The sequence below is a fragment of the Telmatherina bonti genome, assembly GCF_933228915.1.
Source record: "Telmatherina bonti genome assembly, chromosome: 1".
NCBI classification, from domain to species: Eukaryota; Metazoa; Chordata; class Actinopteri; order Atheriniformes; family Telmatherinidae; genus Telmatherina; species Telmatherina bonti.
In genome coordinates, this window is record NC_136619.1 from 21,496,880 (window position 1) to 21,513,509 (window position 16,630).

Here is a 16,630-nt window from a genome sequence, read left to right on the forward strand (position 1 = left end):
CTTTGTTAGGTTTGGTTTTCTGTTTCTAGTTTTTTTCTGGAATGACATTTTACTGCTGTGATGTGACATATTTAAATATAAAGGTACTATTTAGCAAAGAGAACAAGTCCTAGTAGCATCTAGGGCATGGTACCAGCGGACAGGTATTTGGAAATCTACTACATTAGTCGTGGGAAAGATGGATCCCTCTTCCTCTTCCGCAACATCTTCCCAATGTCTATTTGCAACTGTGACTACAGTCTCTTTTATTCTTCCTTCTCCCTTTGTGCATTTAGAAAGCACACATGGTTTCCATTTTGATATCTCACTTATTATCTGTTATGGTTAGAATAGATATTTCAGTAGAGGAGCTGATAAAGGTAACACACTGGCCTGCTGCGTTCCATAGGAGCACTGCATACTCTACTTATATTCTGTCTCTGGGCAGATATGTTGGGTAGTGCTTTTTGTTTTCTTTATTATATTTCTCAAAAGTGTAATTCTTTCATTATTTTCAATTTCATTTTTTTATGTTCTCCTTCTTCTAGCAAGCTCTATCAATACTTTAGCAGCTCTCTTGCTCTGTTTTTGCCATTCCATTTTTTGGTGTGTTCCTCATCTCTTGGTGTATTTTACTTTGGTCTCCACATACCTACAGCATTATTAAATGACTCTTCTTATTTTGTAGTGATTGGGTGATGGTTGGGGAGGGCGACTGTTGGTGAAACAGCTGAACATCTGCTTCCAGGCAGACTCTTACATCATTTCCTTTTTTCTCTCAGCGCACCATTTCCCCACTTCTTTTAGTTTTTTATAACTACTCCTTCGGGAGGCTGTTGGTAACAAAATGAGAGGGAAGCTAAAGCTGATGTAAGACTTCACAGAAAATGCTAACTTATCTATGTGACGATGCTCAGCAAACTGTTTCTTTTATTTCGGACCTCTTTTCCAGCTACCAATTTACAATCTCTATCAAATTCCTGTTCTTCTCTTTTTCCGTTTGTCATATTTGTCTTTTGCTCTGTGAAGGTAAAGACTAGAATAAGTAATAGCCAAATATTTTGATTTAAAATAATTTTTAAGAGTAACAAAATTCCTTATTTGTACAACTTGCACAACAGTCCTTCAGGGATGCAACAATAATGATGCTGCTGCTCGGTTTTATTGAATATTTAATACAGAATATTTTCAGAAACATGATCTTTTATAAAACACTGCATACCTTTGTGTCATGTATATGCTGCATATAATATCTGTAGTTTTCTGTAGTTCTCACAGATTCATGCAAAAGTTGTCTTTGTTTTCTTTTCACCAATAACAAATTCCCGCATGTGTAGTGTTGTAACCTGTGCAATCCATCATCAAACACTCAGCTCGACATGGGACAAAACAACAAACATAAAAACCCAGATATACTAACTATAGATTTAGCAAAATTCCAATTATGTTGACTAAATAAAACAACTTTGCTTTATTAGTACTGATCACTTAACAACTATCGTGGCTTAGCATTAGCTTCAGAACACAGGTGTGTCATTTTTTCTGTGAAACTTGTTTTATACTTTTTTTTTTTTTTTTTTTTTTAAAGGAAATCCATAAAGTATTAACATCAGAAAAAAAACAAAAAACAACAAAAAAAAAAACTTCAGGGACAGAGGTGTAACAATCTTCCAACAGCAACAGTTCTAGTGTTACTAGTTTTAGCAACTCCTTTTTCACCACGGGTTTTCCAAATAAATGTGCAGTATAAATTTAATGATATTCTTCATAGCAGCTGTAGATCTCGCTGCGGTCTGTAATTCTGCTTTCTGTAATTACAGTACGTGACATATCCTCCAACACTCCTGCTGCTTCAGTTGCACTTTTTCTGCCTCAGTCTAAAATGCAGAGAAACACATTGCACAGCAATACGATAATGCAATGGATTTTTCTCTAAAGATGCATACTAAGGATTTGCAGTAGCAGCAGCTAAAGTCTTGTTGCATTAGAGATATCTTTTATTTCACAGGTTATCTCGTCCTGGTATCTCCTTATACAAAAGGAAGAAAAGTTCTACTTCAATGACAGTCGTATGCAGAAAGACTGCTTCATTTAAAAAAAAAAAAAAAAAAAAAAAAATGAAATGTGATTAGTTTAATGTTGGATCTACTTTAATCAACTTGTTCCTAATAATGAATCTTATTATTTCTATTATTTTTCCTTCCAGGCTGACTGGTACAACTGTGCCCTCACCAGTAATATCAAATAAGAACTGGCTTCGGATACACTTCACGTCAGACAGCAATCACAGAAGAAAAGGATTCAGTGCTCAGTATCAAGGTATAACACACTCTGCAAAGCTTATTATATGTCTATTCTTGACATTTTTTTGAAGGTCATTGTAGATGAAACCATGCTTGGCAAAAAAAAAGAAAAAAAAAAAAAGTCAGACAGTATCAATGGCATTTTCTTAGATGTGAAAGATAACCAGTGGCATGTTCACAGAGAAAAGTACGATTTGCAGATTTAATATAGGAACAAAACAGACATCTTACTTTGCTATTAATCGACTTCTATGTTATGTTTGTTTCCTTTATCAAGGAATGTCCAGTGTAAATTTTAATAACTATATGTTGATAAAAAGCGCAGACAGCTGAAAATGTCAATATTTATAATGTTTAATCATTTTAGTTTAGTTTATTTGGTGCCTTTCATCGTCTTTGACATGTTATAGCTTTGCTTTATAGTAATTTGTCTTTGATGTTCATTTTATTTCATCCTGTTTGAATAACTGATCAATGCTTTTACTTGCACTTCACTGCTAGTGGTTTCAACAACATGCATTGTACAGATGTGCTCACAGATGTCTTAATATGATATTGCAAGAGGGGATTGAAGAAACAAACATTTGTAATATAAATCCGAACACGAATATACAAACTGCAATTGATGCCATTTCTGATATTCTGCTGAAGCTGTGAGACAGTGAACCATCCTTCCATGCAGGGTCGGTCCCACGAGGATATGCAGGGAACTCGGAGTAGAGAGAGAGAAAATGAGATGGCGTGAAAGAAAGATGGTTCACTTTTTTGTCTTTCTCTTTCTTTTCTGTGTATTCATCATATTTCTCTTTAACCTCTGTTGGTCATGTTTATTGATTTTGCAACAAGTTAAGGAACACGCCTGTGCTCCACATCATACTACAGTAACCAGTCTGCATAAGTCTATTAAAATGTAACAACTCACAAGATCTCTTTTCATATTTTTCTTTTTTTTTTTTTTTTAATTAATCTTGTAATTATTTTCCAGTACTGTTTTTCTCCACCAAATATCTGGTAAAGACTTAATGCTGCCGGTAAAATAATGCCATGCTATGGGAATTCCTATGCTGTGTTAGCATTGAGTTAGCACTGAGTTAGTGGCATTTGTGTCATTCAAGTGGAGGAAGTAGAAAGATAATGTCAAGACACTAGAAGGTGAACAAAAGGAAAAAAGTCTGTAAATCAAACAGGTTGGGGCATTGTTCAAAGAAGAAGAAACATGATAACCTTGGTGGTGTATGGTAATTAAGACTTCAGATCATCTAGAAACAGAAGATGGGAGATCCCATCTACCGTATGCTGGAATGACCCTCATGCGAAAAAGTGCACCCTTGCAAGGAGCTTTGTCATTGCAGGTACTGAATGCGTGATGCTTTGTGGCTCCAAATCCATCCTGAGTTCCTCCAACAGTTCCAAAATGGCAACGCAGGATAAGCAATATATGTTTTGATGATTATTCCCTCAACTGATCTCCAAAATGGTCACTCTCAGCTTCTTTTTCTTGGCAGTAATTCAGTTCAATTCAGCTTTATTTGTATTTGTACCACTTCACAACCATGTCATCTCAGGGCACTTTACAGATACATTGATTTGAGCCAATTCATAGTAAATAGGCAAGTTAAGGAAAACCAACAGATTACACTGAACCTCTTTTCAATCCCCCATACTGAGTTTGTCACAATGCTATGGCTAAACGAGAAGTACTTGAAGCAACCTTTTGATTTTACCGGTGAAAGACTGAGATATCCATTGCCAAGCCATGATCTTTTTTTTTCTTTTTGTGCCTGCAAATGTAGGAATCAGTTTTTTAGTTAGAAGCACTAATAATAAAATTACCCTTATCTCCCCGTGGGCAGGCACAAACCTGGCACAACCCGGTGGTCATGTGACCATTAACAATTTGCCAGTGGGAAAAAAACAACAACAAAAAAAAAAAACAAATTTATACCAGCATCAGTGTTGAAGTGTGCATTTAGTTTTATTTATTTATTTATTTTTTTATCTCAGCAAACTGTTGAATATTTCGAATGTCTCCAAGGTGTAGCCCTACCGACAGCATTGACATGCCTGATAGCTGCAAGACAGTGATCACATCTTTTTTTGGCTTTTGTGTCTTTTCTGTAGTTTGAAACATGATTTCTTGCTAAACTTGAACAACAGTATTCATGGCAGCCAAGCACAATGAAAATAAAGGCACAATCTATGAAAATCCAGTGGTGTTCCAGTGCCTGTTTTGTCCCAGTGCATCATGGAACAGGTCACACAGCAACCTTTTGATTTTACCAGTGAAAGACTGAGATATGAAAATGTTTACCAGTGTTCCCAGATGTTTGCATCTGCTCTATGCCCTAGAAGAATTGTTTAACAATTTCCTGGATCATGACCAACCCCCAAATTTAACCAGTTCTTACTTACAGCAGTTACTTTTTGAGTTAAACTGCTGCTGTCTGTTTTTAACAGTGCTGTTGAAAGCATAAACTTTACCTTGGTAGAGGACAAAAATGAGAAAGTAATCAAATAAAAAGAAGCAAAAATGCTCGTGAAACAAACTGAAAATTGTAATCTTTGTATTTAAAGCATGTTTTAATTAATTTGATTCTGTTTTTTTTTTAACTTTATTATGCTGTCAACTATTGTTGCAGGAAGATGTTGGAAAAAACAGCTCAACTCACATCCAAACAATGTATCATGTTACTTAGTAAACCATGTTCTGCAGCGCTAACCAGTCAAAGTGGACGAGGGCAATGTTGGATTTGAGTGCAGTTTCATGTTGATGATGTCTGATGATGTAACTGTGGTTTACAACCAAAAACATTTGACCTTTCTTTGGAATAGTGTTGTAGCACTAAGTTGTGAAAATCATTCGCTGAGTGAACTGTTAACGGATAACATTGTAAAACACTACCATGTGTATACTTTACTACTTTACATATTTTATATCGCATCACTTCACATTTACTGACTCTTAAATTTATTCTGTTTATGAAAGTTTCCACAACATGCAAACTTGTTTTGGAAATGTTTGCACACATGTCTGTATAATGCATCATTGTATGGGTGTATATGTATCAAACTGTAAAAAATGTCAAACTTTTTTTTTTTTTTTTTGTGTGTGGTTACAAACTGATGTACACACATTATGAACAGATCATGGAATAAATGGTCATTCCACTCTTATTATTATCTGAAAGTACTGCAATGGGAAAGACATCTATTGGAAGCATGATAGCGAAGTGGAGCGTGTGTGTGTGTGTGTGTGTGTGTGTGTGTGTGTGTGTGTGTGTGTGTGTGAAGGCACACATGTTTCTGTGAAGGTTCTCAAGTCTTATTTTCTTTTTCTTCTTTTTTTTTCCACATATCTGACAACTTTTCTAGATTCCCTTTACTTTTGTCTCTTTCTTTTCTTCTCTTATTGGTCTTTTGCTTTTACCATTGGTAGGTCTTATGTGTGTGTGTGTGTGTGTGTGTGTGTGTTGGGGTGAGAAATAGGAAGATGTGTTTGTCAGTTTTTCATGCGAAGTCCGTCTCTCAGTTGAACATAGTATGGTTGTAGCAGAGATTTTCTTTTTTCCACTCTTACCCTCTGCAGTGCTGTCACTAAGGATCAAATAAATGGAATACATTTTAATGTTGCTTCAGTCCCTCCACCACCACAGACACACACACACACACACACACACACACACACACACACACACACACACACACACACACAAACACTTTTCTTTATTTAATTGCTTCTCTCTTTTATCTGTTCTTATTTAACATTGTGCCTCTGTATGATTGGAACAGGAGATGAATTGTGAAGCTTGATTACATGTAAATGTGGTATGCAGAGAGCTACATGGCAACCTTTTTTTTTTATTTTTTTATTTTTTTTAAATTAAGTGCTTTAGAGAAAGATGTACAGCAATTAAAGTTTAACAAAGAATGTTTTATAATTTAATGAATAACCTCCTTCTCTTCTCATCTCTGCAGTGAAGAAAGCAATAGAGTTGAAGTCCAGAGGGGTAAAGATGATGCCCAGTAAAGACTCCAATCACAAAAATGCAGTCTGTAAGTAATTTTTGTTTTTAGTTTCAGCTAAATAGTGCAGATATGTCACTGAAATATTTCAAGTCAAAGTTGGGTCATATCTGAGCAAACACAGGCACAAGCTGTGTGTACACAAGGACACACATGGTGCATTCTTCTTTGATGTGGCAGGAGTTGAGATTTCATCTATTTTTCAGTGGGGCTGACCTTCATGAAGTCATGAATTACAACCACTTTCCTGTTTTCTTTCTTTTTCTTTCTTGTGACTTAATTTTTTTTTCTCAACTTTTAGATTCACATATCAACACACCTTCCATAATTCATTTATTCCTTAACATTGCACAAAACCAGACATCTATCTGAGTAAAGATATCAACATTACAGTGTAAAGATTTCATGTAAGCAAAGCTGAAAACTACATCATTCATATAAACCTTAAATTATACATATATTTTAAAATAAGCATACTTATGTTTAACTGTTATTGCAGATGTTGCTACAACTGATAGTTAATGAATGACTTATTTTCATTATTTATGTATACGTAATGCATGCCAGCACACAACTACCTACTGAGGGGCAAAATTATCTTTTGACTGACATTCTTTAAAACTTAAGTAAAATGTCATGTAAAGAGATTGATCTGAAGAAGCTGAAGAAATGAGAATTACATTGATTTACAAAAGTTACCCTGATCTACGTAAAGACAACTTTCGCAATTTTCACACCAACATCCCTCCTGCCATCAACCAATTCACCTTCCATCTTCCCCCCAACCTGTACTGTGAGCTCTCAGCAAAAGACAATCTTACAATGACTCTTGTTTGGTCTCTTTTCTACTTTAATCGTCTTGCTTTTCTTTGCTGAATCATGGGCTGTGTTTAAAAACAGCAGGTGTGTTTACATCCATTTTTTAGCATGTCAAGCGAAACTATGCTTCAATGAACCAGATATAAAAGTCGCTGGAAAAGCACCAGCGGCTGCAGAAGTGCACATGATAGATATCACTGTGTTATTAAACAAGTCTGGAATGTAGATTTTTAATGTCAGAAAGCGATGTAATAGGTCATTAAGAGGCCATTTAAAGCATCTTCAGCTACAATTTTGACGACTAAATCAAACCAAATCAAGCCGATCTTGCTAACAAAGAAAGTCAGGAAGCTGCGAAGCATGGGTTAGAGCTAGCACTGGCCATCTACAAGTGGATTTTGGAGAGTCTTTATTAGTATTTCCAACACTGAAGGATGACACTCTTGTATTACAATCATTTGAAAGTGTTTCTTATCATGTAAACACATAACCGATCACTCTTTCTAGAGTCCATATAAACATGCCAGCTGGAGTCTCTGCTCATATTTATTTCAATCTGATATATTATTTATTTCTCCATGTAAATATAGCTAAAGATCGACAATTCATTCAAGTGTAGAGTTATTGCATTTATTGAATAGGTGGCTCTTTGTTGCTTTCACCCAAATGCAGTAAACATGTTGGGCGCCAGTGTATCCTACATAGACAGCTCTCAGTCAAATTCCCCTTCATGCTGAGTCATATGACTGGAAAAGTGCTATGTAAATATAAGTCCATTTACCATTCCCATTTATGTAAGTCAATAAAATCATGGTTGACATAGATGTCAGTTACTTTATCCGGTTCTTTTTTTTCCACTGTCATGCACTACACTGGCTTAATTCAGCATTGAAATTTTTTCTTCCAAATGCATGTGAATTATTGCACTTCTGGTGATGATACCTAATTGGCATATTTAAACATAAGATTTAGGAAAACATGCTAATTCCACACAGACCACTCTTCCAACCTTCCCCCTGCTGGGTCTTCCCAACACATACATGTTTGGTTAATTAGTTACTCTGAATCCTCCTTAGAAGTAAGTATTAGCGTGAATGCTTGTTTGTCTCTCTTTGTTGGCCTTGTGATGGACTGGCGACCTGACCAGGGTCTACCCTGCCTCATGCCTGCGTATTGCTGGGACAGGCCCCAGCTTCCCCACAACTCTGAATTGGACTAAGTGGTATAGGAAAAAAAGAATGAATGAATTACAGAAACCTTGAAATATGAAAAAATAGTCGTCAAATATGAGGAATACTTAAGTTTCAAGATGATACCTGTAAGTTATAAATTTTACACTGTTTACTTGTAGTGTCTCCCCTTAATTTACTCATGTATTTTATCCATTTAATGCTGATGTTGTGGTATTTCAGGAGCAAAACTAGAAAATTTCCCATGGTTCAGAAAGAAACCTAAATGCCATTAAATTGGGGCAGCGCTTGGCGTGCCACTATGACGTGTGCAACCGAGGAGTCCCGACTTGAAGTGTGCAGACCCTGAATTGAGACACAGCCATCATCTCGTCATATCCCTACACAAGCAGTTGTTTTTGCCCATTGGGGAAAGTGTAAAATTTGTAAAACCACAAGATATGATGATTGTGAAAAAAAAAAAAAAACAATGCTGAAGGAACACTTAAGAAAAAAAGCAAAAAAACAAAAAAAAACAACAACTTTGATTTGGCTCAAAGAGGGTTTTTCTTGTCATCAAAGAACAATAAATGCTCACGCAGTGATTAAACCCATATGCTGCAGGATAATCCTAAGGAAACACTTGTCTATGAAAAATGTTATTGGCAGTTAAATTGGCTGTAAAAAGGTACTTCACTTTACTTCTGACGATCACTTCAATCAGAACCAGCTTACTCTATTTCCAAATCTATAACATCTGTTTATGTGCCATCCTTTTGTTGGTTTGTAACCCTGCCCGGCTCCCCATCACAATGTTTTACTCTCACCCCTGCAAAGCAAGCAAACTTACTGCAATATTTCATAAGAGAAGAGCTGCAATCAGTGTTCAGTTTCCTAAACTGCTAATCATTCTATTGATGTCGTTGATCCAGACCAAATGCAGGTTCAAAGTGAAAATGATCTTGTATGTTGAACTCACACCCCCCATATGATTTAGAACTTAAGATTTTAACCCGCTGTTTTGATATCTCCCTATTTCTTGTAATGATTAGGCAAAGAAGAAATTTCACACCTGCCATTCTGGTCCTGTCTTAATCAGAGTGTGTTGTACCTGTTGCTGGGCGCTTTGTGCATGACACTGAAATAAACGAAGTCAAGTAATCAAATATATAGTTCACTGCTGTATTACATCTTGAGGCTTTTTTTATTCCTGTTCCCACAGTGATATGTTTATAAATGCATTTCAGCTGCAGTTAGGGGAACTATACATTTGATTACTTGACTTTGTTTATTTCGGTGTCATGCACAAAAGTGCCCAGCGACAGGTACAACACACTCTGATTAAGACAGGACCAGAATGGCAGGTGTGTGTATGTAAGTAGGCTACGTTCTCTCTTTCACCAAGGATGAGAGATCCTCTGATCATGACTGCGTAAGCAGTGCACTGATTGCGTACAATGCCCGAACATCAATGGCTGAGCAGTCAGACGACAGCCTCTTGAAGCTAAAATATGCATAAAATGCCACCGCACATAATTTACGCCACCGTGCGTTCAGGTTCACAACGCGTTTGCACGTTAAAAACGGCACATTTTTTACGGTTTTGAATATGCCGTTCATTTATGTCCGATTATTCATACTACATACGCCTGCTTGTCCGGCGGAGTCGTTGTGGCGGGGGTCGTCCTGGCGGGGGTGTTGGTAGGGGTTCTATACTGCAGTCATATAGCTGTGGTGTGGAACCAAGCCTGGGCGTTCCCTGTGGCTGTGTTTCTGTTTATTTCTGGGGTGGCTCCTGACATGAACGGATTCCCCAGATGTCGTGTCCTCGCAGCAGTGTCAAGCCAAATACAGAGATAGAATCCTGAAGTTAGTAGTTTTTATTGTGGCATAAATGGTCAGGGGGAGGGGTCGAGTTTTGTGTGGGTAACATGCGTTTGTGTTTTTAAGCGTGACTTTGGTTTTTTATAAGTTTTTAAGCACTTTGATATATTTCTACATGGAAAAGTGCGATACAATTAAAGTTTGATTTGATTTGAGTGATGTAACAAATATTGTTTTATCACATTTGTTTGCTTTTTAAAGAATCTTTCTATTGAACCCGAATTAGAAAATAATGTAATGATTTTCAAAGAATTTATTACATTTGTCACGGGCAACTGTTTTTCTGCTGCTTTAATGGGAGGCTCTGAATACATGTGAGGACTGTATATGTGTCTAAGCATGGTTATTTTTCACTGACGTTAACGTCAGCTTGACAGGATGAGCTGTCAGCCAGAGGAGAACTTGTCTGGTCGTTCTCCTACTCATGTTTGTCATTTAATCATAAAGGTCAATGAAAATCAATAAAATGAAAATTACTGGCACAATTCTCCGTCATTTAAAAAACTTATTTAGTTTTTTTTTTTTTTTTTTTTTTTTTTTCGTGTGGTAAAATGGGATCAGTAATTAGATAAAGTTTGCATATGTAATTGCTAAGCAACACAGGAATGTAACACTATGGGTAATTCTCAAACACTAGATAGGCCGTCGTAAGCACACCGCTGACGTAGAACACTTCGTAGCCTGTGCAGTCTTCACACTTCAGTGTGTGCAGACCCTGATTTGGGACTAGTCTTCTGTTGTTTACATGCTTCATAATGATTAACAGCATGGTAGTGTCAACACAGAAGATTAAAGGGCATTAGAAGTTGCAATATCTTGCATTTGGATATCTGAGATTTACCTCGTTCAAGGTCATTTTACATTAAACATTTCATAGCATTACTTTATCTGTTGTTAGAGGTGAGGTGCTAGTTAAAGGTTTAAGTAGCAATGGGAGTTTCAATGTTCATCTAAATAGATTTCTACCGCTGCGTATGTAGAAAATGTAAAAGATTAACATTTGGGTAAAACTGATGTGTTTTAGACAGTAAAACGTGGACAAAAAACAGAAAAAAAAGAAACCTTCTGTAGCTCCATAATTCAAAGCATACACACACAAAAGCTCTCTGAGAAAGTCTCAAGGTGATTTATGACTAATACAGTTTGTTTGAACGCTGGCACCTAATGTTCAAAGTAGGTGTTACTGTTTATGGTTTCTTTAGGATGTTAAAAGAAAACCTCTCAAGTGGTTCTGTTTAAACCTTTACATATTTCCTGAGTTCTGGCTTTGTGATGTTAAATTGGATGAGCCTTCGCATCCACCTTTTGTTGCAGCAGAACAGTGTGGTAAATTAGATGAATAAGAAAACTGACAAATGCACTAAACTTGTTCATTAGAATAAAGTTAGGTGACTCATAAATGATAAATAATGAGAGTGCAACAGTCTGACGGCAGAGATATTTCTTTGTGGCTTGAAGGTGCCTCTAGAAGTGTGTTAAGATCATGTGTATAAAGCGTTTAATTATCACAGAGGCCCACGCTCATTCCTCATCCTTTCCTTAACATTTAGTGGAACTTCATGATAAAATCCTCATCAATAATTTGTCTGATTTACACGCTCAGCTAAGCATCTTCTACTGCAATCAACATTAGTTGGGTGTTTTGCGAGTGTGTGCGTGTTTCTGGTGTACAAGAGTAATCACATGTGCTGGCACGCCTCCTCCTGTTTTGCTACAATAAAAATTTAAACCAGTTTGCTCAGTGTGTACTTGAGTGTGTATATGAGAATGTGATCATTTCCTCAGGCAACTCAGTATATTATGTTTATCAATAATGCGGTGCTTGGTGAAAGGCTCAGATCTCCACAGGCAGACAAACACACACACACACACACACGCTGAATACTGTATCTGACATACTTGCACTTTGCACACATTCAAATATACACAACAGCAACATATTTATATACATAGAGTTGTTTCCTTATAAAAGAACTGCCTGAAGTCAGTCTGGTGAGTTCAGACCTATTGGTTTTGCTTGTTAAGGAAGGAGGGCCAACTGGCAAAAACATGAGCATTGTGAGGTGACTCATTTTATTGTTTTCTGTGGAGGTGTCTCTCCCACTGCATGATTCCTAAATATACTCCAGTCCACCGTAACATAAACCACTGCCAGGTGAAGGGAATAAAAGCAAATATATCATTGCAAGGGGCAAAGTTTACATCCAAAGCAATATTCCCCATGTTAGCCATAATCTAAGTAAGACTGGATCCTATTATCATAATGTCTTCCAATGGTTTTAGATTGAATATTCTTTTTGCTTTGTTTTTTTTTCCATTTTCAAGTCACTATAGTTTAATATAACTCAAATCAACATTTCAGTGGAAATGATTATGCCTTTACAGTATGTGCACCATTCAAAATCTAGATAATATCCATATTCCTAAAAACACGGCCTTATCCTCAAAATCATGTTTTCTTCTTAGTGCAGTATTCCTTTTCTGCACCAAAATCTGGAGTTTCAAAATCCTCTGACACAAACAAGAAACCTGAGGGCAAGTTCAAAACATGCAACCGTGTACCTGACAAAGCAAACCTAAAAGTTGCTAATAATGAGTGGTCCTGGGAACCATGGCACCTGGGGGTATGGAGGGTAAAGTAGGAAGTGTGTCGCTAGACACTGCAAAGACTTCTAAACAAGGGATGAAAGTGTAAATGTGTTTAGATAACTTGTTTTTTCAGATCAGCATATTTTACATAGCTCATGTGATTTTCTTGCTCTGTTTTAGGATCATATTTATAAATATGTCAACATGGTCAACATCACCGGTTGCGAGGTTGCATATATTCTACAACAAAATAACAAAAGAAAGTTACGTCTTGAAGTATTTGAAGCATGTGTGCCCGCTTTCCACATTATGCTAAACATGTTTGAAGTTGTCTTCAGATTCTAAAGACTCAGCCGCCTTAACCAAGCAGACCTTGTGAGTTTTAAAGCACCCATTGGTCTGAATCTGAAAATGACATTAATTACCAGTGGTTATTGCTGAAATGCTCGATGACCGATCCCATCTGTAAAATTATTGTTGCACTTTCTTATCTGTAATCATTATGTGGACACGAAGGAGGACGATAATGACTGTGAACTTAGCAGTAAGCTTCTCCTGCTTTGGACCCCAATGAGAAATTACATCTCTCAGCAAGGGACCAATACTCATTGGAAACATGCTGGCATGGAGACCAGACTGTAAAAAAAAGAAAGTCTTTATGTTGGCTCAATGAGATTACCTGAAGATGTGTCACTATGCTGGCACTCAGGGTTATTAAAACATAAAAACAGAAAGTCAAGGTCAAATTTTAGTCCTAAGCCGATATTTGAGCGGCACTTCTTTGCACTGCGTGACTCCCACTGGTGATATAATGGCTCTATAGTTGGATTTCACAGACTTTTTGCAATGTATAATCATTATAAAGAACCAGAGTGTGATGGTAATGAGTTTTATCTGTCTAGAGAATGGCGTGCTTATGAATCATAATCTAAAGGAATGAAACAGCCTCTTGCCTATATTAAAGCACAGTCTAATGGCACACACAATAATACATTTATATAAGTTATAGAAACTACCTATTTATGAATAATTGTCACACAATCTTTCGATTAGTATCCCCTAAAACTCTGAAGATAATGGAAAATCATTAAAAACAATTAAGAGATGTATGTATGGCAACTTGAAATCATTTTATTAATGCGGCTTATTTAGTATTCAACTTCTTTCATAGTGACATTAGCTGACTTCTTAAGATGTGTCATAATTATAGAGAGGCTGAAAGATTGTGATTAAGGATTATTACTCCCTAGACAATGGCCTAGTACTGTAATGAATCATTGCTGCGAGAGTGTGGCTTATAATCAGTTTTTTTTTCTTCAGGATTGTCAGGCAAAGAGGTGCAATCTACTTCAGTAGAAGCCCACTTGAAGCTGGAAATTATGAGATAAAATGACACTACAGCAACATGGTTTATATGAAGCTCACAGTCATGCAGTCTTTGGCCCAAGAAAATAAAAGTACAATGTGTTTTAATAACATTTTAGCTTTAAACTTTTAGGTACTGAAAATGCTCGATGGATAGATGACTGTGGGCTTCAGCTCTGAGGTGGATTGACTTTTGAGGAGAGACAAAGCAGAAAAACAGAGGATGAGAGGCAACATGAAGAAGGGAGCGGAAGAGAGAGTAGGAGCTAACTGCACTTTAAACTTTCTCTCCTCAGCCAGCAGGTGTCTGAAGAGCACCTCAGAAGCTCTTATCTAGAACAAATCAGCTGATCGCACTCAAACAAACCTCAGGATTCCCTTCTTTCCTTGTAACAACACTCACAGTGTATGCTGTTATTGTTTTTTTTTCTGTTTTTTTTGTTTGTCAGTTTTTTTTCCCCTAGTTGCTCATTTATCTGTTATAACTACACTAAACATCTAGCCTGTATGGCCTCATAGTCATATGTTGTTAACTTCAACCACTCTGAAACTTGATTTTTAAATCAGTAAAATACTCACAAATAAAAAACAATCAAAAGAAACATCAAAAGGGGAAAGATAATCTTCAGCATTACAGTCACACAGTCACTTTGGCAACATTCTATCACTTCCTTTGTTTTCCTGAATTTAGTTTTACACTGATTTAACAAACTGATTTTTATTGCCAACCAAACAGCCAAATAGTGGCAACAAGATCTGTTTCTCTCTGTGTATTAATTTATTTCCCAAACCTGTTTCATCTTGTTCAGAGTTGCAGATGAAACACAAGCTGTCAGCAGGCGAGAGGCAAGTTATACCCTAGACGGGTCGGCAGTCCATCACAGGGCCGAAACAAAGCCAATAAGCATCCGAACTCACAAAGTAAAAGTTGTGCATTTTTGTATTGTTCACAGTAATACTGGCAGAGATTTTTATACCAGGAAATTGTAATTGTGATACCACGTAGTCATACCTTTCCCTTTCTACAACGTCATTTAAAACTGCACAGAATTGCAGAATCTTTATTTTCCTGAGCGTCTTATGACAGTTCTGACAAATGGTAGAAGGATTTTACAGCGGATGTTTTTTCTTTTTCACCAGCACTTACTTCACCTTATAATGTAGATTCAGTGAGGTTATGGGTTAGGCTGGGTTTACATGGACAAGTATCTCATCCTACTGTCAGATATCAGTCAGATCAGAGATTCCAGCTGACATGATCACATGGACACTAGAAAAAACTATGTGATAAGTGGTGTGTTTACATGATGGAAAGATGTAAAAACTTTGCTTTTTACATGTGCATGTGCGGTGCGTACTAATTCAGAAGAAGATAAGGAAGAAGATATTCTTTTTAAATAACCTTGCGACCTTTGAAATGCTCCATAATCTTTTATTCTCTTGGTTTCCAAAGAAAAAAATTTTATCTGTGATAATCCACCTCTGTTTTGTTGTTGCCATTTTTCAGGTCTTCTCTGAAATTTGAAAGCTGTGTCCCAAAGCAGGGCCTATGCACTCTGAAGTGCGGATTTGTTGGCTACATTCGTCATTGTGCTCTTTCATCTCGGCTGCCTCCTTGACATAGTTTCAATTTCAACCCATAGACAAAAATTCAATTCAAAATTTTAGCTCCATTTCTTTCACTTTTTTTTTTTTTTTTTTTTTTATCTTCCATTTCCCATTCTTGCATGTTTTCCATATCACATCTGCAATTGCAAAGAAATTGGGAACAGGAGCATTTTGGATAGTTCTTTTACACTAACTAGCTAGGTGGTGTCATTTCACCAGTGAGATTCGGACTGTTGATGATTTAGAGTGTACACTATGTACTTTGCAAACTCCAAGTGTCCAAGCTCTGAATTGGGACACGGCTAATATGTTACCTAAGTCTCACATGGTTGGAGCATGCGAAAAAACCCTATACACTGCCGAAATTGTCAAAATGAGTGTGTACATGTGTACAGTGTGTTTATAATGGCATCCTGCTGATCAAATGGTAAAAAGGTTTTTCAAACCAGTCAGAGGTACCTTGACTGTCATTAGGTACTGGGATGAGATCTTCAGACCCATTATCAGACTATATGCTGCTGCAGTGGGACCTGGGTTCCTTTCTGATGTCAGCTGTTCCTTTATGACAAAGGCATTGATGCTACGCTCGTACTTCCAGTTCACCAGACCTGAATCCAATTGAGTACCTCTGGGACATTATATCTCTTTCCATCCACCATCGCTAAGTCACACCACAGACTGTCCAAGGATTGACAGATGCCCTGATTCATGTCCGGGAGGAGATCGATCAGGAGAACATCTGTTGTTTCATGGAGCATGCCCAGACATGGCAGAGTGCACATGCAGGCACATGGAGGTGTCACACACTACTGAACCTCACTTTGAATTGTTTCAAGGAGTTTCCATAGAAGTTGGGTCAGCCTGTGATCTGATCTTTGTATGATTCTGAAA

General features: G+C 37.0%; 1 protein-coding gene across 1 annotated transcript in view; it reads left to right on the forward strand.

Annotated features, from left to right (window-relative positions):
• LOC306760319 (CUB and sushi domain-containing protein 1-like) overlaps positions 1-16,630 on the forward strand; it is a gene marked incomplete at both ends in the record, with an annotated part of 457,273 nt that overhangs the window by 261,768 nt on the left and 178,875 nt on the right. Inside the window, 2 exons of the mRNA XM_079246123.1 lie at positions 2,186-2,298; positions 6,258-6,335. Of these exons, the coding sequence (XP_079102249.1) occupies positions 2,186-2,298; positions 6,258-6,335 (191 nt within the window). The remainder of the gene's footprint in view (positions 1-2,185; positions 2,299-6,257; positions 6,336-16,630) is intronic.